We start from the raw sequence: 23919 nt of genomic DNA on the forward strand, positions 1-23919 counted from the left end.
ACACTTCTATGAAATGGGGTTGCTGGTACCATAGTGTCTTTGTCTCCTGGGATTATTAGGAGGATGAGGGAGAATTAAATCAAATGAGGGACTGCTCAGGTGTTTGGAGATGCTGTAAGGCGCTGAACAGAAGTCTCTCATGGCAGGAGGAATTATTACCTCTCTACCCCTTGCCCTGGTCCTCAAAGAGGGAAGAGGAGAAGCAGAATAGAATGGACAAGCTTTGCCCAGGTTCAGTGACCCTAATATAAAGCCCAGCCTGCTGCCTCCTAGTAGAGGAGAGGCTGTGGAATACATTGATTCCTCCTCACCCTGGGTTCTACAAGAGGATGGCCAGCTTAAATTGTTTCTCTGATCCCATTACTTTGAGAGAGAGTAAGAATGAAGTACATCAGCACTGTGCTATGAACAGATCCAACCCTGAGCAGGGTTTCCATCTGTCCCTTGGGCACAAGAGAGCCTGGTATGACAGAAAAGTCACGGATATTGAAGTCGGAAAGACCTGGATGTTCAGTTTTTGCTACCTCAGGACTCAGCTGTAAAATGAGGATGACACTATCCGTGTTGTTTTGAAGATGTGGCATGAATTTTGCTTTGCTCCCCATCCTCTCTTCCCTCAGCTCCATTTAGCAGCCGTTAAAGTTCAGGTGATGGAGATGGGTGCTCAGCCAGAGCCAAACAAGGAGATAGAGCTGGATTCAGATCTAGGTTTCTTGAACCCCAGAATATTCTCTTTGGGTTTTTGCATTGGGTGTTTCAGAGCAGGAGAAAAGAACTGTGGATGGCTCTGTCATCCCATTTATTTTAACCTTCACAACTATTATAGGCAAAGCTCCATGCCTCCAGTGGCACATATAGCGAGAACCAAAGAAGACTGGTTCCTGTCACCAAGGAGCTGGTCTTAACATCCTCTTTTGCAAGTTAATGCATGTGGTCTTCACAACAGATGACAGGAATATTAGGATTAGGTACACTTTTCAAAGGAGTGGACTGAACCGCTAAGAGATTAAGGACCACAGTGGCGCAAAAACACAAACTATGGCGAGCTATCCCGTGCTGCAGGGATTCCCAGTGTACGGGGAGAATGACTACAAGGTTGCTCTTGACTGATATCTCCCCTCGTTGTCTTCTCTTACTCTAGTCACTAATATTTTTTCGCTAAGAAAACATAACCCCAGACAATCCACACCGCTCCCAAAGACTAGGCCACTCCGGCAAAACTACGCCGAGCCTGCGCCATCCAGCCGTGACTTCCGGCTTCTACTACCCACGTGATCAGATGCCCTTGCTGCGCATGCCCAGTAGGAAGTCGGACTATACCACTTTGCCCCACTGAAAGCATCTATTTCTACATCTTTTGAGTTTAAAACCGATTCCCGAGATTAGGATTATATTATCTCAGTCTTCACAGAGAATAAGAGTAAGTTTAGCGTGGTAGGGGATGCCAGGATGGGCGGGGAATACGGGTGAGAGCGGAGCAGGGGATGGGGTCTCCCCTTCACAGATAATGGGAGGATCCCGGACCGAAGGAGGTCTTTCCTTTCGGCGCTGCGGCCGCAGCCATGAGGTGAGGGCGCGCGGACCTCTGATTTTGGTTGATCCGCGGCGCCAGCGGACGGCAGGACTTGCTTCCGTGGCTCCGGGTGGGAGAGATGAGGTGGAGGCAGCCCTGAAGCAGCCGGTCCCGAAGCTTGGGGTGGGCCGGAGCGCCCTAGGCCCCGGTGTCCGGGGGAGTGGGGCGGGGGGGGGGCGTCCCGAGAACGCGAGGCCGCGGGCAGGATGGGCCCCGCGCCCCATATGGTTCGCGAGCGACTTTTGCGCGGACAGTGGAAGGGCCGCGGCGGGGTCTAGGCTGTGGCTCCCTTACTCGCTGGGCGCCCCGGAACGGATCCGAGCTCTGCTTCCATGTGACGTAGGGCCGGTCTCGCGTAGGCCTCGGGCCTCAGACTGCTTAGAGTGAGGCGATCCCTAGCACTTTAACGCCTTCCGCCCCGTGCATGGTTCCTAAGAAAACCAGGCTAGCGGAATGTAAGTTTGTTAAGAAAATTCCAAGGCTAGCTGAATGTAAATTTGTTACTGAAATACGACGAGGAAAAGGAGCTCAAGAAGCAAAAGATTAGAGAGCAAATCAGACCCTGTGGCCTCGGATTCTTACTCAGTCTCAGTACCAGAAAGGGCGTAAGGCCCCTCTTCGTCCAGTTTTATCCGTTAGCCTCATTTTGCAGAGGAGAAAACTGAGGCAGAGAAGTTAGGCATAGCTTGGACTTTGTTCTCATTCCAGGGCGGCCAGTTGCCCCTGCAAGGAATGCACAGCACAAAAATCTTGCTATAGGAAAGACTCTTCATATGGGGGTGGGGGGCGGGATGTTGTCCTAAATACTGAGTGCTCACAGGCATCCAGTTCCTGTGTTCTATTCTTCACAGCATTAAAAGATTGGAAGGCAGGTCTTGCTGGGAAAGGGCTTCCAGGGTTTGATAATGTTTTCTGTTTGTCACAGTATGCTCAGGCTTCAGAAGAGGCTTGCCTCCAGTGTCCTCCGCTGTGGCAAAAAGAAGGTCTGGTTGGACCCCAACGAGACCAATGAAATCGCCAATGCCAATTCCCGTGAGTTCTTGGGGTCTTCGTCACCCTGCTGCTTTCTCATCCTTCATGAGATGAAAGATGTCATGGTTTTATTGACTTAACAACTCTACAAAAGCTCATAGTCTGCGGTCTCCTAAAATGGAGGGCCACAGAAATATGGTAGAGGTTCTCAACCCGCCATTTGCCAAAATGACAGGATGGAAGTTAATGAAACAACCCAGTGTTGTATTAATGATTATTGCTAATGTGAATAATGTTTTATAACTATGTGAAGGATTTATGAGGAGATGGTACAGGGACTGGGAGTAGAGATCGCCAAGGAAATGATGAAGGGTGGACTGGGAAGACCTGGGACCTAGGGCTTTAGTAAAGGCCTCTTGGCACACAATTTTTCAGGGCAGTTAAACAGATGTTAGTAATGCAGATAGCGACATATCTACATTACTTCCATGTAATGTTGTTACAGAAAAAGGTTCAGTCATCCTTGTTAAAAGATAGTAAGGTGGGCTTTATTCGGGACCATTCCCACATGTGTAGGGACCACTACACTGGAATTTTACAGTGGGGGCGGGGGGGGGGGCAGATGTTGCAGTCCAGTCTAAGCATAGCATGGGCAAGTGGGAATTTATGGCCAAGGTGGATGGTATGAGGGATAGAAGATGACTAAAAGGAAACCCTAATGGTGAAGGGCTTGGGGTGGGGCAGGGGCGGTGGGATTCTGGCTAGACCTAACAGGATTGTTGCTAAAGATAGGCTGGGATGGTCAGACATCACCTGGGGAAAGTTGGTAGATGGGGAACCTAATCTTTTATCAAAGTTAGGGGCTTGTGCTTAACTTGACTTAAGCAGGGTTCTTTTTTTTTTTTAAGACTTTATTTATTTATCTGACAGAGAGATCACAAGTAGGCAGAGCAGCAGGCAGAGAGAGAAGGGGAAGCAGGATCCCCACTGAGCAGGGAGTCCGATGCAGGGCTTGATCCCAGGACTCTGAGGACCTGAGCCGAAGGCAGAGGCTCCACACAATGAGTCAGTCAGGTGCCCCCAAAGATTAGAATTTAGAAGGACATGCACAGATGGGTCTAGGAGGTTGTTCACAAGCCTGATGAAAAGTTTGGTCAAGCAAAGAATGTTGGTCAGTATCAAGGAATTTCTTAGCTAGTTTTTTTTTTTTAAGATTTTATTTATTTATTTGACACACAGGGAGAGATCACAAGTAGGCAGAGCAGCAGGCAGAGACCGAGGAGAAGCAGGCTCCCCGCTGAGCAGAGAGCCCAATGTGGGGCTCGATCCCAGGACCCTGAGATCATGACCCGAGCCGAAGGCAGAGGCTTTAACCCAAGCACCCCTTCTTAGCTAGTTTTAATTTGTGACGTTGTAACATGTGCTCAGAATATCCTAATCCTGCTTTAGACCAGTAGCTAATAGGTGAGACAGGATCTGAAGGACTAGGCCATACCTGTAAGTTCTTCATCACACATCCTCAAATACATAAATTTGAGTGTGCTGTAAAACATCTAGAAAAATAGAAGTTTTTTGTTTTTTAGCAAAAGAGAAATAAGCAGAAGTTCCAATATTTGTACCGTTTTTAAGACCACTGGGCCAAGGATGTGAGCGATGTCTCTGGCCTGTCTTGTTTGGACTCTGGGTTATGACTGGCATTTTGGGAGCTAGGCCCTACCTCACTGACTATAGATACGTTGTTTTCCCAGGTCAGCAGATCCGAAAACTGATAAAAGATGGGCTGATCATCCGGAAGCCTGTGACTGTCCATTCCCGGGCTCGGTGCCGGAAGAACACTTTGGCCCGTCGGAAGGGCAGGCATATGGGCATTGGTAAGTGTGTTCTTCCCTTTTCTCTGAGATTTAAATTAGAGTTGCCTAAGTCTAGACTGGAATATATCCAGGATCTTTTTCTTTCCATTTTGTCTTCTCATAAGGCCTCTTCTTACTCCATGATACTACATGTATTTTCTCTGTGTGCAACTGAGAAAATTGACACTGGTGTTGGAGTTGAAGGTATTGGTAGAAAGAGGTCACATTTATTGAATACCTACACTATGCCAAGGATTCTACTGGGTACTTGAAAATGTGGTCCACTAAGTCCTAAGACCACTTTCTAGAGTTAGGATGGTTTAGGGAGATGAAAGTCACAGTTTTAAAGCCCCTTCTAGCTTCCCATACTGCCATGCTGCGCACCCTGTTCTGGGCACATTCTGCATGAAGTGGAGTAATTGCCTTGTTGATGCTGCTTTAAAATGAACAAATGAAAGAAATGCTTAGGGTCATCATCTGTAAAATGAAAATATGCTACTAAAAATGAGATCAGGCACTTGGCACATGACAGCAGATTGTCAAGTGTTGAAGAAATTGGCAGCTGACCTTGTGACCAAGCAGCTGGCTCTTGTAACTGACTCAAGATCCAGTGGCGCTGCAGTGGGCTTAACTCCTCTTCCCTGCAGGTAAGAGGAAAGGTACCGCCAATGCTCGAATGCCAGAGAAGGTAACCTGGATGAGGAGGATGAGAATTCTGCGCCGGCTGCTCAGGAGATACCGTGAATCTAAGAAGATTGATCGCCACATGTAAGCACACCCTCTTCTTACAGCCACGGAGGTGCTTTGACAGCTTAGACTCACCAACTGTCTCATTGGCCTTGGGGAGGGAGCCATGTGTCTTTGGCCTTTCCAAGAAAGTTGTTCCATTCTGTCCTGTGTCTTCTCTCTGTCTCTCCCCCCCCCCCCCCCAAATCCATGTACAATATCAGAATAGCCCAGGAATTGAACTTAACTTGCCAGGCAAGCTCTTCTTTCTGGAAATTGCAGAAAAAGTCTTGGTTTGGAGGAAACCGTCCCTGCAGAATAGAGGAGAGGAACCCCGCATCCTTAGGGACCTTATGTAGAGGGGCAGATGCTGGGCCAGCCTCTGCTCCCATTGCTGAGCAGAGCCTCTGAACCTTCTATCCTGCAGGTATCACAGCCTGTACCTGAAAGTGAAGGGTAACGTGTTCAAAAACAAGCGGATTCTCATGGAACACATCCACAAGCTGAAGGCAGACAAGGCTCGCAAGAAGCTTCTGGCGTAAGTTTATTCAGAAATCGGCCTCTGTCATGGGGGCCGGTTCTTTGATCTTTCTTATAATGGTTGTTCTGGGACCTTTAAAATACACTGCTGCCTGATTCTGACTTGTGCCCAGTTCTGTCCAGAAAATAGCTGTTGAGTTAGAAATCCGTGCTCCTCTGTGCGGTACACCACCTACCCTCATTGCAGGGTGGGGACTGTGGCTTAGTTGAAGCAGGAGTGCGTGGTGGACCCAGTGACTCATTGCTCAAGCTGACTAGGCTCAGAGGGAGAGGTCTGGGCATGTGTTTCTGTCTTCCCAGCAGCTCATTTATTCTCAAACTGACCCATCTTTCCTTTTCTGTCATCCAGTGACCAGGCTGAGGCCCGCAGATCAAAGACCAAGGAGGCTCGCAAGCGCCGTGAAGAGCGGCTCCAGGCCAAGAAGGAGGAAATCATCAAGACTCTGTCCAAGGAGGAAGAGACCAAGAAATAAAACTCCCTCTCTTTTGTCTGTACATAGGGGCCTTGGCATTAAGATCAGTTATCCAATAAAACAAACTTTTATCTGCCTCTCTCCGCTTCTGAAGTTTCTGGCTGCTTGTGGGACTTCACTATTGAGAGGATCAGAACTGACTGCACACTGAGGATTGGGGCACAGGCCCTTTGTAGGATGCCTGTTCATGTCTTCCTCGGCTCCTGGCCTCTGATTGTGCTTGTGTTCATTTATGGGAGAGATGGGGTTTCTTTCCTTGTTTTAGTTGGGTAGAGGGCTGATCTGAAGGGAGGGAAAGAATGACTTCTACTCAAGTCTCCAAATCCTGTGCTTCAGAACTGCCCTTCTGGGCGCCTGGGTGGCTCATTCGGTTAGACACCTGGCTTTGGCTCAGGTCATGATCCCAGGGTCTTGGGATCAAGTCCTGCCTCAGGCTCCCTGCTTAGCGGAGAGTCTGCCTCTTCTACCTCTGCCCCTTTTCCCTCTGGTTTGCTTGGGCTCTCTCCCCCAAATAAAATCTTAAAAACCCTGCTCTTCACAGCAGAAAGTGGGTAACAGGTCAAAAGTGGTCCCAAATGTTGTTTGGGAACCAACAGAAGTCTTGGGATCAGTTGTCACATTGTTTAAAAAGCATTGAGACACTGCATGTATTTCTCAGCTGTCCCCTGGGGTCCGGGGCAAGGGTTTTCAACTACCACCAGTCCAGAAGGTAATGCCACCTGGACTTGACCGCCGACCCCTCCGGAAGCTGCCCAGATGGCCTTGAGCATCCTAATTTCTAGACCTTTTCTTTCCTGCCAAGAGGGTTTTTAGGGGTGCCTGGTTACCTTAGAAGAACATGTACTCAGGGCACCTGGGAGGCTCAGTGAAGTGTCTGCCTTTGGCTCAAGTCATGATCCTGGGATTGGCCTGCCTCAGGCTCTCTTGTCAGTAAGGAGCCTGCTTCTCCCTCTCCCTCTGCTCCTCCCTGGCTCGTCCTGTTTCTGTGTCTCTCTCGCTTTGCACTTTCTCAAATAAAATCTTTACCAAAAAAAAAAAAAAAAAAAAAGCACCTGGGGCACCTGGGTGGCTCAGTTGGTTAAGCAACTGCCTTCAGCTCAGATCACGATCCTGGAGTTCCAGGATCAAGTCTGCGTCCGTCTCCCAGCTCCACAGGGAGTCTGCTTCTCTCTCTGACCTTCTCCCCTCTCATGTTCTCTCTTACTTGCTCTCTCTCAAAACCTTAAAAAAAAAAATAAAGCACCTGATCTTGGGGTTCGGAGTTTGAGCTCCAGATTGGGTGTAGAGATTACTAAAAACTTTAACGTTTCTTTGGTTTCTATCCATCACATAGGGCACAAAGGAAAAGGCTTTTCTCAGCAGAAATTGGAATAAACACTTGTTGAAGCCATTGTGAATTGCTTAATGAATTTGTATCCCCTTTTACAAACAGGAGTAAGTTTTATTTTGCCACTTAGCCGGTAGTGATAACCACCAATACATGTTTCAGTGAAGGATCTGCTCTGTGAGTCCTGGTCTGTGAGGCACTTGGCGCTGACGTGTTCTCTAATCCCCAGAACATTGTAGAGTTATTTTCCATTTTGTAGATGTGGAAAGCAGTGAGGTGATGTGCTGTTCACACAACCTGCATGCTGGGGCCAGGAAAATGGATTCAAGATGTTTAGAAAGTAAAATAGGACTTGGTAGACACTGTGGGGGCAAAGGAAGAAGTGGCTTGATCCCCAGGCCTCAAGCTTTGGGGGACTGGGCAGGTGGTGCCTTTGGTGGTCAGGGAGGAACCAAGTGAATTAGGGAGAATGGCTAGAAGAGCTTTGGATATATGGTGTGGGGTCGCAGTTTAAAGGACAGATGTTCAGGTGGGAAGTGTCAGCCAGTTAAATACAGGGGTGTCAGAGGTCTAGGCTGGGGAGAAAAGTAGCAGAGAAGGGGCCCCCTTCTTTAGTCCTCAGCACAGCTAGGTGCATGCCTGTCCTAGTTTCCTCCCTGCCCCCCACCCCTCTCCTGACCCATTGGGGACTTGAGGGGATGTGCTGGGCAGATGTTCCCATCTGCACGTGCATGGGGAAGACAGGACTGATATGTTCTTGGAGACACCAGATCCCCTCGCCTACCCCGCCTTTAGTGTCCTCATCCAGTCCAGACAGGGTGGGGCAGGTGGGTGGCCCAAGGCAAGGCAGCTCAGACTCAGAAAAATCCAGAGGATCTTCACCACCGCTCACGTGCATCAGAACGGGATTTTTGGGTTCCCTGTCGCCACTGTAGCAGCCTGTGTGAACTATATCCTGTAGTTTGTGCTGTAATCCTTTGCCGGTCCACGTTGAGTGGAGGCTGCGGCCTAGAAGGGGAAGGACCTTCACCAAGCTTCCAGCTTGGATCATGGGATACCTCCTTCCCAAGCATGGCTGGACCACAAGAGGAAAGGCATGGTAGGCCACCCTCCTTCCACGCCCCCCATCTCTCCTCCCCTCCCTTCCAGGCAGTGGAGGGATGACAGGAAGGAGAAAAAGGTTACCACAGAGACCCTCCACCAGGCTTCCTGGGCTTGCAACTCGAAGCCAGTTCCCCCCCTTGACCAGGAGATGGCGCTGTTCTCCTGCAGGTTGCTGGAGGGGTAAGGCTACCGGCTCATTTTGAGGGTTGTTTTGGAAGCAGTTGGGGTGGGAGAGAAGGGGTCTGGGTTTTAGGAGCCTATCTCTTGGGAAACCTCGGGTTAGTCACCTCTTTCTGGAGTTCACCGCAGACCTGGAGGTTGCTTATTTTTACCACGGGCCTCCAACCCCTTCCCAGGGCAGGGTGGGGGGCGGCCTCAGCGGGCAGAGCCCCCAAAAGTAACCGCTGGATCTCGTCCAGGTCCTGGAGCCTAGGGACGTTCCCATGGAAAGATAGGTCCATCCTCTCAAAGTCATAGGACTGGTCCCACCACATAGTTCTGCATATCGTTTAAAGGGGCTCATGGCCCTCAGGTAAAGCCTCCCTGAGAAGTCTAATTCCATTTCTGGGAGAGGAAATTGAGGCCTGGAGAAGCCAAGGACTCCCCAGGATCTCAGCATGGCATGGACACTAGCACCTACCATTGATCCTCCTGACGTGGGAGGGTGTGAGTAGGCAGCCACACAGGGACCAGGCCCACAGCTGCTGCAGGGCCACGTGGGCAGGAGAAGGGGGCTGGGGTCCTTGGACCCCTTCCCGGTGCTCTCTCCGAGGCTGAGAGACAGAGACCCCCAGGCCAGCTCCCTGCCAGCACAGGGAGGCCAGAGGCTGGACGTCCACCGCTGCCTCCCTTGCACTCCTCGGCAGAGGTCCCCAGCCTGTCCCAAGCATTGGGGTGTCATGTGTTAAGGGAGGGGTGGGTGAATAAGGCCGACAAGGCCAAAGTGAGTGGGACTAGCAAGATGGGTGAGGTTGCGCAGAGGGTCTCCCTCTGTCTGTGTCTCCCCCCCCACCTCTGGTATCCATCTCTCTGCTCTTTTAGGCCCCTTGTCTCTGGCTTCCAGAATCCCCCTCTTTTCGCATCTCCCGGAAGTCTATCCACAGAACATCTATGCCAGGTTAAGCGCAGGCTGAGGTGGAGGGAGGGAGGGAGGGCATGCGTGGGTCAGACAATAGAGCCAAACGCGGAGCAGGCACCAGCAGTTCCTGGACATCCTCTGCCTGAGGCCAGGGGTATCGCTGGCCCAGCCACCCCCCAGAATGGCACAGAGGAGGGCAGAGGCTATCGTGGGGGCACCAGCTGTTCCCCGCCCCCAGGCTGTGAGCGTGCTGGTAGTGGTTCAGCCACCCGAAAAAGCTGCTGTACTCAGCAGTGCGGCAAATGGGCTGGGGAGGAGGCGGGGGTCCAGGCCAGCTGCCGGCTGGGGGCAGGCACAAGCGGAGTGTGCAGAAAGCTTGGCTGAAAGGCTTTCCCTCTCTCTAGCGGGGTGGGCTTTCGTTCCCCAGAGCCCCTGGCTCTGCGTCTCAGAGTGTCTCTGTTTCCATCTTATTGTTTTTAGGCACTCAGGGACCCAGGTCAGGAGAGAGCTGAACTGGGAGGCAAGAGACATGGTTTCTGAGACTGGCTTGCTCACCAATTTGCTGGTTGACCTTGGGCAAGTTACTGATCCACTCTGGACCTCACTGTCCCTCTGTATAAAAGAGGCAAGGCAGGGCTAGATAAGTTCTACAACCTTGAGTATGCCCCCTAATAACTCTGTGCCTCAATTTCTTCATCTGTGAAAAGGGGAGAGCGCCCCTTGCCTTGCTGGGTCATTGAGAGGATTATATAAAGTTCCTGGCAAGGTTCTCCAGGCACAGCAGGTGCCTCTTTAGCCGAGTTCTCCTCTCTTGAAGCCCCTGGACTGGGTTTGTGACCCCTTTTTTCATACCCATTACCAGGGGTCCTAGAAAGGAGAGGTCACGCTCCTCCTCCCGCTCACCCACCAAGCTCTAGGGCCTTCCCTGGCTGAAGGGACCCCAGGAAAGCTCCGTGTCTGGCCCTACCTGGCCACCCTCGCTTTGCGGGGTGGGGGGCTAGAAGGCAGAAGCGCTGGGTGCCGACCAGGAGGGGCAGCACACGCTCCGCATTCTGGTGGCACTGGCTTGGCCCTGCCCGCCTTCCCCCCCCCCCCCCAGCCCGCCTCTTTCTCCCTCTGCGCTCCCCTCTGCCTATAAATAGCACAGGACGTGCCTGCCTTGGCTATGACGCGGCCAGGCAGGCGGAGGGGAGGGAGGCAGCTCTGCTGCGGAGCAGGTGGGCGGCGGGCACTGGTGCTGGAGGGGCGCTGCCGCCGGCCCCCCGCGTGCCAGGCTCTCCATGACGGGCGGTACTGAGTCATCTCAGGGGGGCCTCACTGTCGGAGATTGTCCGTGCCGCAGGCCTTTCTGCCTCGGGTTTTCGGGGGCTGCGGGGGCGAGGCTGATCTCGGGGAGGGGGGTCTCGGGGGCCACCAACGGCTGCGCGCAAATGGTGCTGAGGCTCATGGCTGGGCGCCCGTCCCCTGCGGACGCAGGTGTGCATCGAGCCAGAAAGTGACCGCAGCTGCACCCTCTCCCCTTCCAGCATCGTGGAACATCCCACCCCACCCCACCCCACCCCAACCCTGCCCTGCTTTTCTCTCGAACTCCTCCCCAGATCCCCCATCTCGGGCTGCTGCCAGAAAAGGGATTGAGGAAGCATGGGGACCCCTGCCACGTCTGGGCCTACCCCAGCTCCCCTCCTCTCAGAGATCCACAAATTCCCCCTCCAGGCTTGTCTCCTTTTGGCACCTCCAGCCCCCGCCCCACTCCTTGCACCTTTCTTTCCTCTCTCCCAAGCAGACACGCGGAGCAGACAGATTGGGACAAGAAACATTTATTTAAAGGGTCTAGGGGCTCAGCAACGCCCCCGTAGACCCATCATGCAGCCTCATGTACCGTGGGCATGGGGCCCGCCCCTGGGATATTGCTGGGGGGACCCCGTGGCAGCAAACAGGGCAGTGTGGCTTGAGCCCCCCCTGGAGGGTGAGAAATGGGGCAGGGGCCACTGGTAGGAGGATGTGTCCCTCCTACTGTGTGGGAGGGTGTGACTGTGCCCAGGATGGGGGCTGGCATTGGCTGGCACGATCAAGGGCACGAGAGGAGGCTCTGAGCTTGGGGAGAGGGAGGTTGGCACCAGAGAAAAGCAACCCACCAGGGAGGGGTCCTCTTCATGTGTGTGCCCACCCCACATTCAGGGTACCTACCCCCTTCCTTTCTTGGTGGCCAAACAGAATGATGGGTCTTGACCATCTCCCACTCCCTCTTCCTCCCAGGACTCCGTGTCCAGGAGAAGGGCACAGATACAACCAGAAGAGGGGCTCTTGCACAGAAAGAGGGGTACCAGTGTTTCTGGCAAGGCCCAGAGGAAGGGGGTGAGGAAGGGCCATGTGGAGGTGGGCCCTGAGGGTGGGGCTCCCAGGGCTGGGCCCTGTGAGACCTGGGACAGAAACTAAGCACAGCTCCCCTGGCTGGTCGGTCCTGCTAGCCGGGACTTTCAGACTCCTGACAGTCAAATGGGGGTTCTGACCAAGCACAGGCTGGGTTTTTTTGTTCTCAGTCAGGTTTCTGTGTGCAGGCTGCTACTGAGTGTCCTTCCCCACTGGGTAAGGGCACAACAAGGCTGCTCTGTGCTGACTGACTGTTCTCTTTGAGGAGACAGTCTCTGATTTACCGCGCTTTCCCCAGAACTCAGCCCCCTCCTCCTCTGTCTGCCCGGGGTTTCAAGTAAGGGGAGAGATTCCTGCAGAACTTTCCTGAGAACTGATGGAGGGACAGAGGTGGTGAAACCAGGAGTTGGACTCAGGATCCTCCCACAGCCCTGAACTGCTTCCTGACCCCGGGCGGAGGGCGGAGACCTGAGGGGCTTGGGAAGGCACCTTCCCAAGGCTCCACTTCCTTCCAAAGGGGCAGCCGCAAGGTCACGCACATAGACCCAAGCAGGGGCTCTGTGGGGCGAGGGGGACAGTGTCGGGCATGCAGAGGTGGTGTGGACGTGGGAAGGCTCTCTGGACAAAGCAGCAGGAAAGTTCCCCAGGAACGCCCCCCTCCCCAGGGCTGCATTCAGCGTGGCAACTGGATGTCCTGCATGGGCTGGACCTACCTGGAGCTTCCCCATTCCCTCCCACTTTCTCCTTCTTTGTCATCCCCAAGTCGCCGAGGAGCAACTCCCTCAGGGCAACTTGGGACCCAAGAAATAAAACCTTCCTCAGTGCAGAAGGCTCCCAAGTCCCGGGGAGTGGCCCCTAGGAGAGAGGCAGAGGGCAGATGCCTTTTCCCCTCCGGGGCCAGAAGCAATGGCCAGGCATGGGCAGGGTGGCATCTGGGTTCTCTTGGCTCCTCTCAGATCTCGGTCAGGGCGTCGGCTGGCACCAAGCCCCGCTTCTTGCCGCTGCTGACGCGGATGAAGCCGTCAGCATCCTTGCTCCTGCCCACGCCCACACAGATCTGAGTGGGAGAGACACAGAGCCGAGTCCTGGCTCTGCCTGCAGCCCTGCCCCTGAGTCCTGCTGATGGCTCCCAGGGGGCCACCCCAGGGACTGATGGGACCAGGATCAGATGTGATTGGAGACTCAGCTGGGGTGACGGGAGCAGATCCCATGAGGGTACTGGGCTCGGCAGCAAGATCAGGACATCAGCAGATGCTCAGCAGCACTTTGGGGCTGACCTGTGAGATCAGCTGGCCTAACGCCCCGACTGAACTCCCATTTCGCAGGGGAGGTAAGGGGAGGGAAAAGGGCTCACTGGAGCTTACACAACAAGCCAGAGGCGTAGCCAGCATTCAAACCCAAGCCTCCAGACTCCTCACCCAGGGCTCTTCCCCTTCCCCAAGCTGTCTCTAACCCAGTTCAGCCCCCTGCCTGTGCTGGCCACCAGCCCCAGTTCCCAGCAGGAGATGACAGGAGGGCCCTGCAGTCCCGCCTTCCTAACCCTCCTTCCTTCCCGCTGCCAGGCCGCAAGTGTCCTCCTCCAGGCGTTCATGCCGCCCCTGGCGCCCCTCTCCTGCCCACCTCTCCGGCTGCTGTGGGGCCCAGGAACTCACCTGGTTCTCCTTGAGGCTCATGTACCCCTGTTCCTTGTTCCCAGAGAAGGGTTGGCAGCAGCGCCAAACGTTCTCGCCTGGCCTGACTCGCTGCACAAAATTGGCTGGGAAGAAGCCAACCCGGTCGCCAATCTTGCCCTGGGGATGAGGCTGGCAATGAGCACCCATGCCCCCCCACCACATCGCTTCCTCTAGACTCGCTGCCCGTTCAGAGCCACTGCCATCAAACTCCAGATCCTGGGCTTCCTGTATCTGAACCCCCAGAGGGTGGCTTCTGCACTGGGAAGGGCATGAGGTGAGCAGAGGGACAAGGCTGAGGTAGGGAGGGTCAAAGTGAGAGCAAGTCCCAAGTGTTGGTCCTAGGCTTGGCGAGGGCCAGTGGCTGGAGGAGGGGATGACTTTGGGCCTGGAGAGAAGAAGGTGAGGCAATGCCCATTGAAGGTGGGGAATGGTGGGGTGCCTACCAGGGTCCCTCTGCTCCCCACCCTGCCAAGTCACCTTCCACCAGTCCTCGTTAGAGTCATCCACCAGCATGATCCGGTCCCCAGGCCTGGGAGGACAGAGCTGGGGTCGCAAATGGGCAGGAGGGACCTGCCCTTTCCACATCTTAACGATCTGGGGCCCCCAGATCCCCCAGCATGCCCCCACCCTGCAGCTGGGGGAGGATTCTTGACGCCCTCAGAGGACACTGTGACCACAGGGACAGCAGACACTGTAGGGCAGAGCCTGGGCCAGGGGCAGGAGAGAGGACATCAGCGCCAATCCCTTTTGGACTCTGGGCAGTCCAGCTCCTCTCTGGGCTCAGCTGTCTCATGCATGCCGGGAGAAGGTTCCTGAAGGTCCCCCTCACACTCGTATTCCAAGGTCCGGGAGCAGGGCCCTGAGCTGGAGCTGGGTGGCTGCCTGGTGGGGCTGGACCACAAAGAGGACTTACTGCAGAGCCAGGTCGTTGTTCTCTTGGGGCATAAACTTGTAGAGCGCGACGTAGGAGTACATGGGTCCCACGTCCTTCCGCAGAAGGGGTTTGGGGGGCTGTGGAAAATCTCTGGGTCAGTGATGGGAAGAGGACATGCTCCTCATTCCACCCACTGTTCACTGGCCCTGACCTGCCTACCCTTGGTGGTGGGGGGGGGGTTGCTAGGGGTTGGGACACAGTGCCCCTGGGTCCATGACGGGGAGAGGTCAAGTTCTCCTATCTTCCGGGTTCATCCCTGGGGGACCAGGCCAAGGACGGAGAAAGGGAATACTCTCTGTGCCTTGCTGCACCCTGGAATGGCCCAGTCCTGGGGAGCTGGTGCGGGAGTGGGGACAGCAGCACTGGCTCCATGGTGGGAGGGGGGCTAACCCCCTTTCCTGCGTACTCACCCTGGCATTGCCCATCCCCGTAGACTGAGGATAAAAGACGGAGCAGTGACACCCCCACTCACCATGCTCGCACCCACCTATGGATCAATGACAAGAAGTAACATTCCCTTGCCATCTGGCCTCCCAGGGCTCAGTGCCCGCATAACCTCACCTGCTGTCCGGGGCTCTTCTCCTCCGGTCCTGACCCTTCACTCTCAGCCGGGGCTGTGAATACTAGACATGCCAGGGCAGGGCGGGGGCATGAGGCCACAGGGAGTGGCCCGCCCTGGGCTCCATTCCCTGCCCCTGGTCCTACCTCCTGGTCCTCCGGTCCCCACCTCCACTCACCACTGTCTCCAGGGGCCTCCTCTGAACTGCGAATGCTGCCTTCCCCGTCTTCAGTCAGCTCATCCCGCTCACTCTGGGGACACACGGGGGAAGGGCTCAGCCCCTGGACCCTCACCCTCAGAGACCCCTGCCCCCCAGGCTCCCCTTGGGTGCCCGACATACCAGGCTCCGCGTGGGGGACTCAGAGGTACTGCTGAAGCTGGAGCGGTTCATCAGAGCCAAGGAGGTGCCATAGCGCAGGGTCTCATAGACGGGGTCTACCTTGCTGCTGGCCCCTGCCAATGAGCCACCCTCAAGGCCGGGCACCCAGCTGCCAACCTTGCTCTGCCACGAAGCCCTGTGTCACTTTCACTCCCTCACAGCCGGGATGTCCTTTCACTTTAACTCCCTGCCCCATCCCACCCCAGGACCCTCTCTGCCCACACCAGTCTTCTCCAGATCCTCTTGGAATGCCTCCCCATCCTTCGTATCTCCAGACGCCTTCCCTCTCCCTGCGGAGGAGGACAGTGCCTGCTTGACTCTCTAGTCTCTACCCTTCTCAGTTCAGGCATTCATGAGAATGGTGATTGATTGCCAATTTGTGTGATTAGCTCTTTCACGTCTCGCTCCCTCACTAGACCACGAACTCCACGTTCTTCAGCGCTGTGTCCCCATGTCTAGCATGATGCCTGGCACTTAGGAAGTGTTCCGTAAGATGTCTGTTGAAGGATGAATGAATGAAGGAATGAATGAATACCCCTCCATTCAGGACAAGGGCAAGGGCATTCAGAGCAGGAAAGTGCCAAGGACTGGCAGTGCCACATGACTCAGGTGCCCATCTAAGGAATGTGTGGGTGTCTCATCATACCCCTGGGATGTGGGATCAGAGGCCATGGGGGAAACACTCACCAGTGGGTGGGGACTCTCTGCTTGTGACACAGGCGGGGGGTGGCTCATGCACCAGGAGCGGGGAGCTGAAGTTGCGACGGAAGGAGGAGGACTGTGGCAAGACGGAGCGGAGAGAGGGCATGAGGGTGTAGCTTGTCCTTCCCCGAGCCCCAGGACCACCCCATGGGAGGAGCCGGCCTGAAGGGGGGCACTCATTCCCCTCACAGGCCAGTCCTTGGGGGAGGACGCCCACAGCCAGCCATGGTCCCCACTCACCACCTTGCCTGGGCATTGCTGGCGGGAGATCTCCTCGGAGCACCAGAGGTGGACACTCACTTTGCACGTCTTACATCGCAAACCCTGCTTGGAGTTTCCTGGGAAGAATTTGGGTTCAACAAGAACAATTGAACAACATCCAGGGGCAAGAAGCAGAGGGGGCAGGTGGGGCACTGGACAGAGGGAAGGGGCCGGGCATCCTCGTGTCAGCCTGGGGACCTTGTGCCTACCCCTCATACACTCGCAGCATCAACCGAAGCCCAAGTTTTAGTAAACGCTGTGACCCTGGGCACCTGCCCACCCCAAGGTTGCCCGTTGGTCCACCCAGGGTGAGGGGTGCAGTGAGGACGGAGGCCCTGAGTAGCAAAAGCCCAACATCGGCCTGGGTATACTCCCCACCGCGCCCCCCCCCGACCCCTCTCCTTGACACTGCAGGCACGTACCCACAATGAGCTGGTGGCACAGCTCACAGGGGCTAGCTCTCTTGAAGACATGTTCCTGGAAGCTGTGCAGTCTTACTGGTTTGAGTGGTGCCAGGGGCCGTGGGATGGGGCAGGGGGAGGGGGCCGGCGTCGGGACGCCCCCCTCTGTAGATGCTGGTGGTGGGGAGGGAGGGGGCAGTGGGGTTGGGGGCGTCAGCAGCACCTCAGTGGGGCACTTGAGCTCAGAGCCCGAGCGAAGGAAGAAGTTCTCCACACTCTTACTTCGGAGGATGGTCTTGAGGGAAAGCGAGCGCTTGAACCGCTGCAGCTGAGAGAGGAAGCGGGGCTGTAAGCGAAAGCCAGAGGGGACTGGCTCCCAGCCAGGATAGCTCCTTGTCAGCCGCAGCCTCGCAGCCTCGAAGTACTAAGACAGAGGCTGCCCTGTTCCAGAAGGTGGTCCCAATCCCGGATGCCGACAGGAGCCAGGTAGGGAGCGTCCATGAGCAAAGAAGGTCTGGCTGGGCAGGCACGGTTGGGAGTGTTGAGCACTGTGACAGGCTGGCCAGCCAGAGAGCAGCTGCTGGGGTCCCCTGGACAACTGGGGCTAGTCCACACGGCCAGCCCAGTGGGGCCAGGCTTTCCAATTTTTCAAAAGAAATCTAGACTTTTCTGTGAATTTGGATAGAAACAAATTCAAGAGGTTGTACTGCATTTTTTTTTCATTGCAGAAATGGTAGTGTACTATGTTTCCTACGCCTTGTTTTTTTCACTTAACAGTAAATCTTGGAAATCATTCCATACCAATGCATAAAGAGTTTCATCATTCTTGTTTATGGGTACACAGGATTTCATTGTATGGGTGTACTATTTACTCAAGTTAAACAAAATAATACTTTGGGGGCCAAACAAACACACCAGGTCCCCAGTTTTCCGCCTGTGTTGGCCACCAGGCTGGGAGTTGGGGAGGGGTCATCCTGGACCCTCATCCTCAGGGGCTGATTCTTCCTCCAAAATCTCTCTCCAGCCCATCCCCTATAATCACCTCATCATCTCCACAGTCCTGCCCCAGTTCAGGGCCACAGTCCCTGCCTCCACCCTGCCCATCTCCCCCTGCTCTCCCTACAGCGGCCAAAGAGGTGATCCTTGATTTGGCTAACCACTTTCCATGGCTCCGTAGGACACAGTCAAGGCCCTTGGCCCCATCAGGAGACTCTGCAGCTCGGCCAAGCCTTCCCTTCCCACCCATGCCCTCCACCTGCAGCCCAGACACGGGGATTCTCAACCCCGTCCGTGTTTATTTCTCTGCACTTTTTTGATGTGTTTGTCCTCTTCTCTGCCTTATCCAGTGAATACCCTCTTTATACCTCAGAGTTTCCAGTGACTGTTCCTCCTCTGGGAAGCCGTCTCTTCTTCTGCAGGAATTCCGTTGAGTATAACCACTCCCTCCTCTGGGCCCCACTGCACCTAGTACTGACTTCCATTACAGACCCAATCTGGTTTACGTTGTCAATTACTTCTTACTACCTTAGGACACTGGAGCCCCTCGAGGCCAGGGACAGTTGAATGAAACCCCTACACAGAGCCCCAAGACATAGTAGCTTCTTGATCAATTGTTGATCAAATGATGGGCGAGCGCCTGGAATCCTAAATGGAACCCATGTTCTGGAACGCTGGGTCCATCCTGCAGCCAGCCCAGAGTTCCTTCCACTGCTCACCCCAACATATCCTTCTCACAGTCTGCCCAGAGTGAGGTCTGGAAACATCTCTGCCCAGATCCTTGAACCTCTTCCCCTCTGGGGAGAGCCCCCTCGCTCCTGCCCACTCCTTCCCAGTGGCGATGGGTAAAGGGGGCGGGAGGCCTGGCTTCAGGCCGGGAGAATTGGTCAGGGTTCCCAGCTGGCACTTCTAAGCAGCCTGCGTGACCCCAGGGAGGCCGGCAGGCGACAAAACATAGGAAGAAGCAGGAGGGAGAGGGCGATGTTTGGGCACGAGGCAGGCCCCGCTGTGCCAGCTGGGAGCCTTGGGGTGTCTGGCACGCTGAGTTGCCCAGCTTCTTGCCTTCCAAACTCAGCTTCTTGTGCAGCACTGTAGGCTTCTTTGTGCGTCTATGAGAAGCAGGGCCCCAGGCCCCAGATCCCTGGGTGTTAGGGCAGAGGTGGAGGCCCGGAGGGACAATTAATTAGAACACAAAGGTATTCTATGAGCCCACATGACTCTTGGGGCTCTCACAGGCCCAGAGTGAGGGGGGAAGGACCACCTACCGTTCTGCCCAGGGGCCAGAGCACAGAGCACGAGAGGGCTCTGGGAGGCTGTGCTGGGCATGGGCACAAAACTACTCCTGTGGTCTCAAGGCAAGTCACTTCACTTCTACTTTCTCAGCCTCAGTTTCCCCATGTCCAAGAGGAAAGAGGCAGGACTAGATGCTCTCTAAGCAATGCAAGGCTCTGGGTCCAAAAAGTAAAAACAGGAAGCTATAATGAGGGGCTGTCCTTGTCAAAATACTGGGGTCGAGCTAGCACTCCTCCCGCAGGACCTCATGAAGACTGGCCCTTCCTGCCGACACAGTGATGATGATGGTCCCACTTTGCAGATGAACTCACAGGCGCCTAGGAGTGAAATCACCTACGTGCAATGAGTCTTCAGCTGCTAAGTGGCAGAGCCAGGACTTGAACAGTGGCTTTGGCTGTTGAGCCAAAAGGACCAGAAGAGTCCTGCTGCTCTGGGCTGTGCCTTGGCCCTCACTCACTCCTTACCCTCAGCGATGCCATGGTCTTGCCCGCCAGGTCAACCAGGAAATGTAAGGTTGAAAGGAACGTGCAAGAGCAGCCACCTAGAGTAGTCCCCAACCCGTAAAATCGTCCCACAATGCCTTCACCACGTCCCCTCTGAACAGTTGTCTGACTCTGCGGGTCACCACCTCCTGTGGCAGGAAGCACACCGTCTCCTGGGACAATCATTCCATCTTTGGGCAGCTGCGTTCACAGCAAAGTGCTTCCCTATATAGAGCTGAAACCTGCCTCCCTGAGATCTTTTTGCCTATCGGCTCTGTTCCTCCCTTGGCTCCAGAAAGGGCCACTCCCTCTTATATGTACATCAGTCCTTCAAATATTTGAAGACATCAGTCCTGTCCCTCCCGCCCAAGGCTGTTATTTCCATAGTAATCCCCACAGGATGAGATGTGTAGCCTCCTTACTCTCCAGCCTCTGCCCTTTCCTGGTCTTCCCCTGGCTTCAGTGCCAAGAGCCACCTCTGCAGGGTACAGAGGTCTTTGGAACAGAATGTTCCCCAGCACTGGGGCAGCCCCAATTCTGCCCCCAACTTCCTGGTTCTGCTGTAGGCCCCAGATCCCAGGAGGGGAGAGAAGACGGAAGGAATAATGTATCACCTGGGATGGCTGGCAGATGTCAAGTGTTATGGCTGGACAGCAGGATGGGGGCACATCTGCCAAATGGCTTGATGCCTGTCCCCTCAAGAGACATCTGGCTTGGCTACTCAAACCTCATTTTGGCTCAGCCTGGTCAGGTATTCCCACTCTTGCAACCCCTAGTTCCCAGAGAGGACTAACTCCCTAGTTCCCTATCTTCCATCAGCTATCTGTTTGGTGCCCCCCAGTATCCCAGGACCCATTCCCTGGGAGAAATTGCCATGTACCCTGGCAAGCTGACCCACCTGGATCCTATTCTCTCTGGATGTCCCAGGAGCTTGTCTGGTTTGGAGACTGGACCTCCAGGCCCATTCTCCTGAATCCCTTCCCAGAGGCTGGGCCTGGCCTGCCTGCCTCCTCCCCACCTCCCCACAGACTGGATGGTCCCTTCATTTCCTCAGCTCCCCGCAGCATCTCCTCACTTCCCTCCAGCTCCTGAAAGGGCACTAGGCAGCTGGCGGTGGGTGGTGGCGGGTGTGGCACAAGCTGACTCAGATGGCAGAGCTGGCATGGCAGGGTCTTCCCAAGGATGGCACCAAAGGGGGTGATGGTACCACCCTGTGGTAGGATGGCAAGGGGACCCAGAGATGGCAAGGGTGGCAGCAGGAGGGTCACTGAGTAGCTCTGGTGCAGCGATGTGATCCAACCTTAGTATGAGCAGGAGGCTGGACTTGGGCTGGCAAGGAATGCCCACAGGACCCCAGCACTGATGAATGATTCTGGAATGTTGGCTTCACTGCCTAATGGACACCAGCTGCCTCTTTGTACCTGCCTCAAACTCTCCCTTCCCCCTTCCCCAAATTCTATAGTCTGAAGACCAAGCTTCTTTGGGACAGGTTGAGATGCCAGGAGCTAAAGGGGCTAGTAGGGCCCTGAATGCTCCCCCTGCCCATGTCTGCCTTCCTGAATACCCCCACCCAGATCCCCAGCCCAGCCTGTGGGTGATCACAGTCCTTTGCAAGGGTGAGATTTAGGGAAGGGTGGCAAAGGGGCAGGGCGATGTATGCAATCCCCCTCCTCTTGCTCTTGGGATATCCCTGGCTCAGGCTCGGAGGTGAGAGCATTGGACAGTCCTTGCGCTGGGCTGAGGGAGATGCAGACCTGCCATGCCCTGCCTTCTCCCTCCTGCCCTCCTCCTGCCCACACAGCTGAGCTTGCAGCCTCTGGGTTTGCTGAGACAGCACTGCCCCAACTCCTGCCTGCTTTCGGAGAGGTCTTAAGAAGGGGAGCAGGCAGCCCGGCCTCCTGTGGGAAGCAAGGCAGGGCCTGGAAGACCCCCATGCCCTTGGAAAGCAAAGGGAATGTATCCGTCGGGGACCACTACAAGGCAACTGGGAAGGCCAGGGATATTGGCACTCAGGATGGGGTTCAGTTCCCAGGACCCTCTGCTTAAAAAAAAAAAAAAATAGCCATCACAAATATTCCAAGCAAGATCCTCCCACCCCAAGACCTGACTCCTTTCCTAGTAGAGACTTGGATCTCTGAAGTGGAATTAACTCTGTGGTCTGAGAGACCAGAGTCTCATTCTCAGAAGGGGGCAGAAGAAGGTCAAGTTCTGATCTATACACTGACGTGGAGATGGAGTGGGTCTCAATGGTTTAGAGAGGAGGAGCTCCCTGGGGAGCCTCAGCCAAGCCCCACCCTGCCCCTACTCATCTACCCCTGGTCACTCTCTAGATGACCTTGACCTTGAATTAACCTCATATTCTAAGGGGTGGCCTGGACCGAATTAAGAGCAAGATGGACATTGGAAAGAGCTATAGATGAGCTCCACACCTGGAAGGAGCCAAAGACCCCACCCATTTTTTTTTGGTCTTCAGTGCCCGGTCCTCAACTGGATAGACAGGAGCAGGTGGGAACAAAACACCAGGGTGGAAAGGAGAAGGAAGGAGGCCTTGGCCTGAAGTCTGGGGAGGAGGCAGAGAGCACCCTTGACACAAGCCTCCTTTTATCTCCGCATCCCCAGCCCACTCAGTTCATGTTGCTCCCCGCAAAACTTCTTGCGGGTCACTCCTGAGCACCTAGAACTTGGGGAGGACGTGGACAGATTAGAAGTGGGGGGGAGAGCATTAAATTTAAGGGGTGGCCTCCCCCAACCTCTATAGTACCAGGAGTCTGGGCTCCGCCTGCCTTCACTGGGGAATAATTTATTCATTGCGACTCCCGCAGGAGTAACAATCATACATAATTAGAGTTAATTATGACATTCATTAATTACGATGACTTCTCTTTTTGCTTCCATCCGCCCCCCACCCCCGCCCCCTGTCCCGCTCCCGGGGTGGGGGGTGGGGCTGCCTGTCCTTCTGCTCTGGAGCCGCAGCAACAGTCCCCGGTCCCCGCCCGCGATGGCCAGCACTGCCGCAGCCCCCAGCGAGCACTCGGAAGCTACGCACCCCCGGGCCGCGGTCTAACGTCCCCGAGCCTAACCTGGCTGGGAGGGGGGAATGCGGGACTGCGGCGGGTCCGAGAGAGATATCCAGCGAGACATCCAGAGAGACTCAGAGATAAACATATATAGACGCCGAAAGAAAGCGGGAGAGACACCAAGACAAACAGGTTGTAGAGACATTTTCAGAGAGTCACAGGCAGAGAGGGACAGACTGAGCTACAGAGACCTGGTGGACGCGGGAGGGGTGCGCCTCGCACGCACACACCGGCGCGTACACCGGCCCACACCCGCTACACACCGCTACACACCGCTACACACTCCCTCCGCTTTAGCCGCGCCGATTCCCTCCAACAAAGCCGAGTTACAACCTCCCCGGAGGGTCGCGGCAGCGTGTCCGCTCATCACGCGCGCAAGGGCGTGTCGTGCTTGTGTGATGGGCGCTCCCGGTGGTCACCACGCAGAGCCTTCGGGATCACACAGGTCCCGCTGCCGTGACCCGAGCCCACAGCGGTGACCGCGTCGGGGAGAGGGCACCCGGGCTGGGGACAGAGGGCACCCGGGCTGGGGACGCACCCGGGCAGGGGTCCAGGCCTCTACCCTCCTGAGTTACCTTGGTTTCCTGGAGGGCAGAGACGGTTCCCGGGGGGGTGTGGGTGGCCGCGTCATCCGGTTCATTCTCCTTCTCGCTCATTTCGGTCATGGTTGGGGGAGAGGGGGAGAGAGGGTGCCAAGACCCGACGGCAGGTCTGCTGGGGGCAGGTGGCAGGTGGCAGACGTCTCTCTGGGACCCTGAGGCCCTTCTCCAGAGACTGCCCCCCAGTGAACCCCAGGAAAAATCCGCCCAGGCAAAGCGACCCCCCACTGCCGACAGCGGGCGGAGAAAGTTCCCGGGTTGGCCAGTGAAGGGGGGTAATTACACGGAGCCGCGGGAGCCGGACGACCCCGGGAATGAGGACCGAGGGTCTGCAGAGGATGCTGCTCCGAGTGAGGGGAGGAGGGAAGTGGGGACGCGGGGATGAGCTGAGGGAGGGAGCGACGGAGCAGTCCGTGTCCGGCCTGCTCCTCCGTCCTCTGTGCCCGCCCCCCATCCCTTTCCCCCTCCCCCCGCCGGCCCTGGCCCGGCACCCGGAGGCCCCTCCGCCCAGTCCTCGCCTTCCAACTTTGATTTAGGAGGTCGCCAGGTC

The 23919-nt window shown here is 55.5% G+C and overlaps 2 protein-coding genes across 4 annotated transcripts; one reads left to right on the forward strand and one right to left on the reverse strand.

The window, feature by feature from the left end:
- The first annotated feature begins 1508 nt into the window (after positions 1 to 1508).
- On the forward strand, positions 1509 to 6211 carry RPL19 (ribosomal protein L19). 3 transcript variants are annotated; one of them, XM_080826985.1, is made up of 6 exons: positions 1509 to 1567; positions 2499 to 2605; positions 4294 to 4416; positions 5043 to 5163; positions 5549 to 5659; positions 6011 to 6211. In XM_080826985.1, the coding sequence occupies exons 1-6, from the start codon at positions 1563 to 1565 to the stop codon at positions 6132 to 6134; spliced, it is 591 nt and encodes a 196-aa protein (XP_080683111.1). In that variant the 5' UTR covers positions 1509 to 1562; the 3' UTR covers positions 6135 to 6211. The 3 variants fall into 3 exon arrangements, with proteins under 3 accessions (XP_080683111.1, XP_080683112.1, XP_080683110.1); XM_080826986.1 differs by having other exon boundaries at positions 1543 to 1657; XM_080826984.1 differs by having other exon boundaries at positions 1559 to 1696.
- Positions 6212 to 12965: 6754 nt separating this feature from the next.
- On the reverse strand, positions 12966 to 23435 carry STAC2 (SH3 and cysteine rich domain 2; the record flags this gene model as incomplete). The annotated part of the gene is made up of 10 exons (XM_080826645.1): positions 12966 to 13070; positions 13666 to 13803; positions 14164 to 14215; positions 14600 to 14697; positions 15182 to 15430; positions 15520 to 15632; positions 16246 to 16336; positions 16501 to 16598; positions 16944 to 17250; positions 23346 to 23435. 10 exons carry the CDS (start codon positions 23433 to 23435, stop codon positions 12966 to 12968), a joined length of 1341 nt encoding a protein of 446 aa, XP_080682771.1.
- Positions 23436 to 23919: the final 484 nt, after the last annotated feature.

This window comes from Martes martes (assembly GCF_963455335.1).
Source record: "Martes martes genome assembly, chromosome: 16".
NCBI classification, from domain to species: domain Eukaryota; kingdom Metazoa; phylum Chordata; class Mammalia; order Carnivora; family Mustelidae; genus Martes; species Martes martes.

Bases quoted from the DNA above. Each gene is read 5' to 3' on its own strand.
- RPL19 (XM_080826985.1), top strand. The intron at 4,417-5,042 runs GTAAGTGTGTTC...TCTTCCCTGCAG, and splicing joins GGGCAGGCATATGGGCATTG to GTAAGAGGAAAGGTACCGCC. The intron at 5,660-6,010 runs GTAAGTTTATTC...TCTGTCATCCAG, and splicing joins GCTCGCAAGAAGCTTCTGGC to TGACCAGGCTGAGGCCCGCA.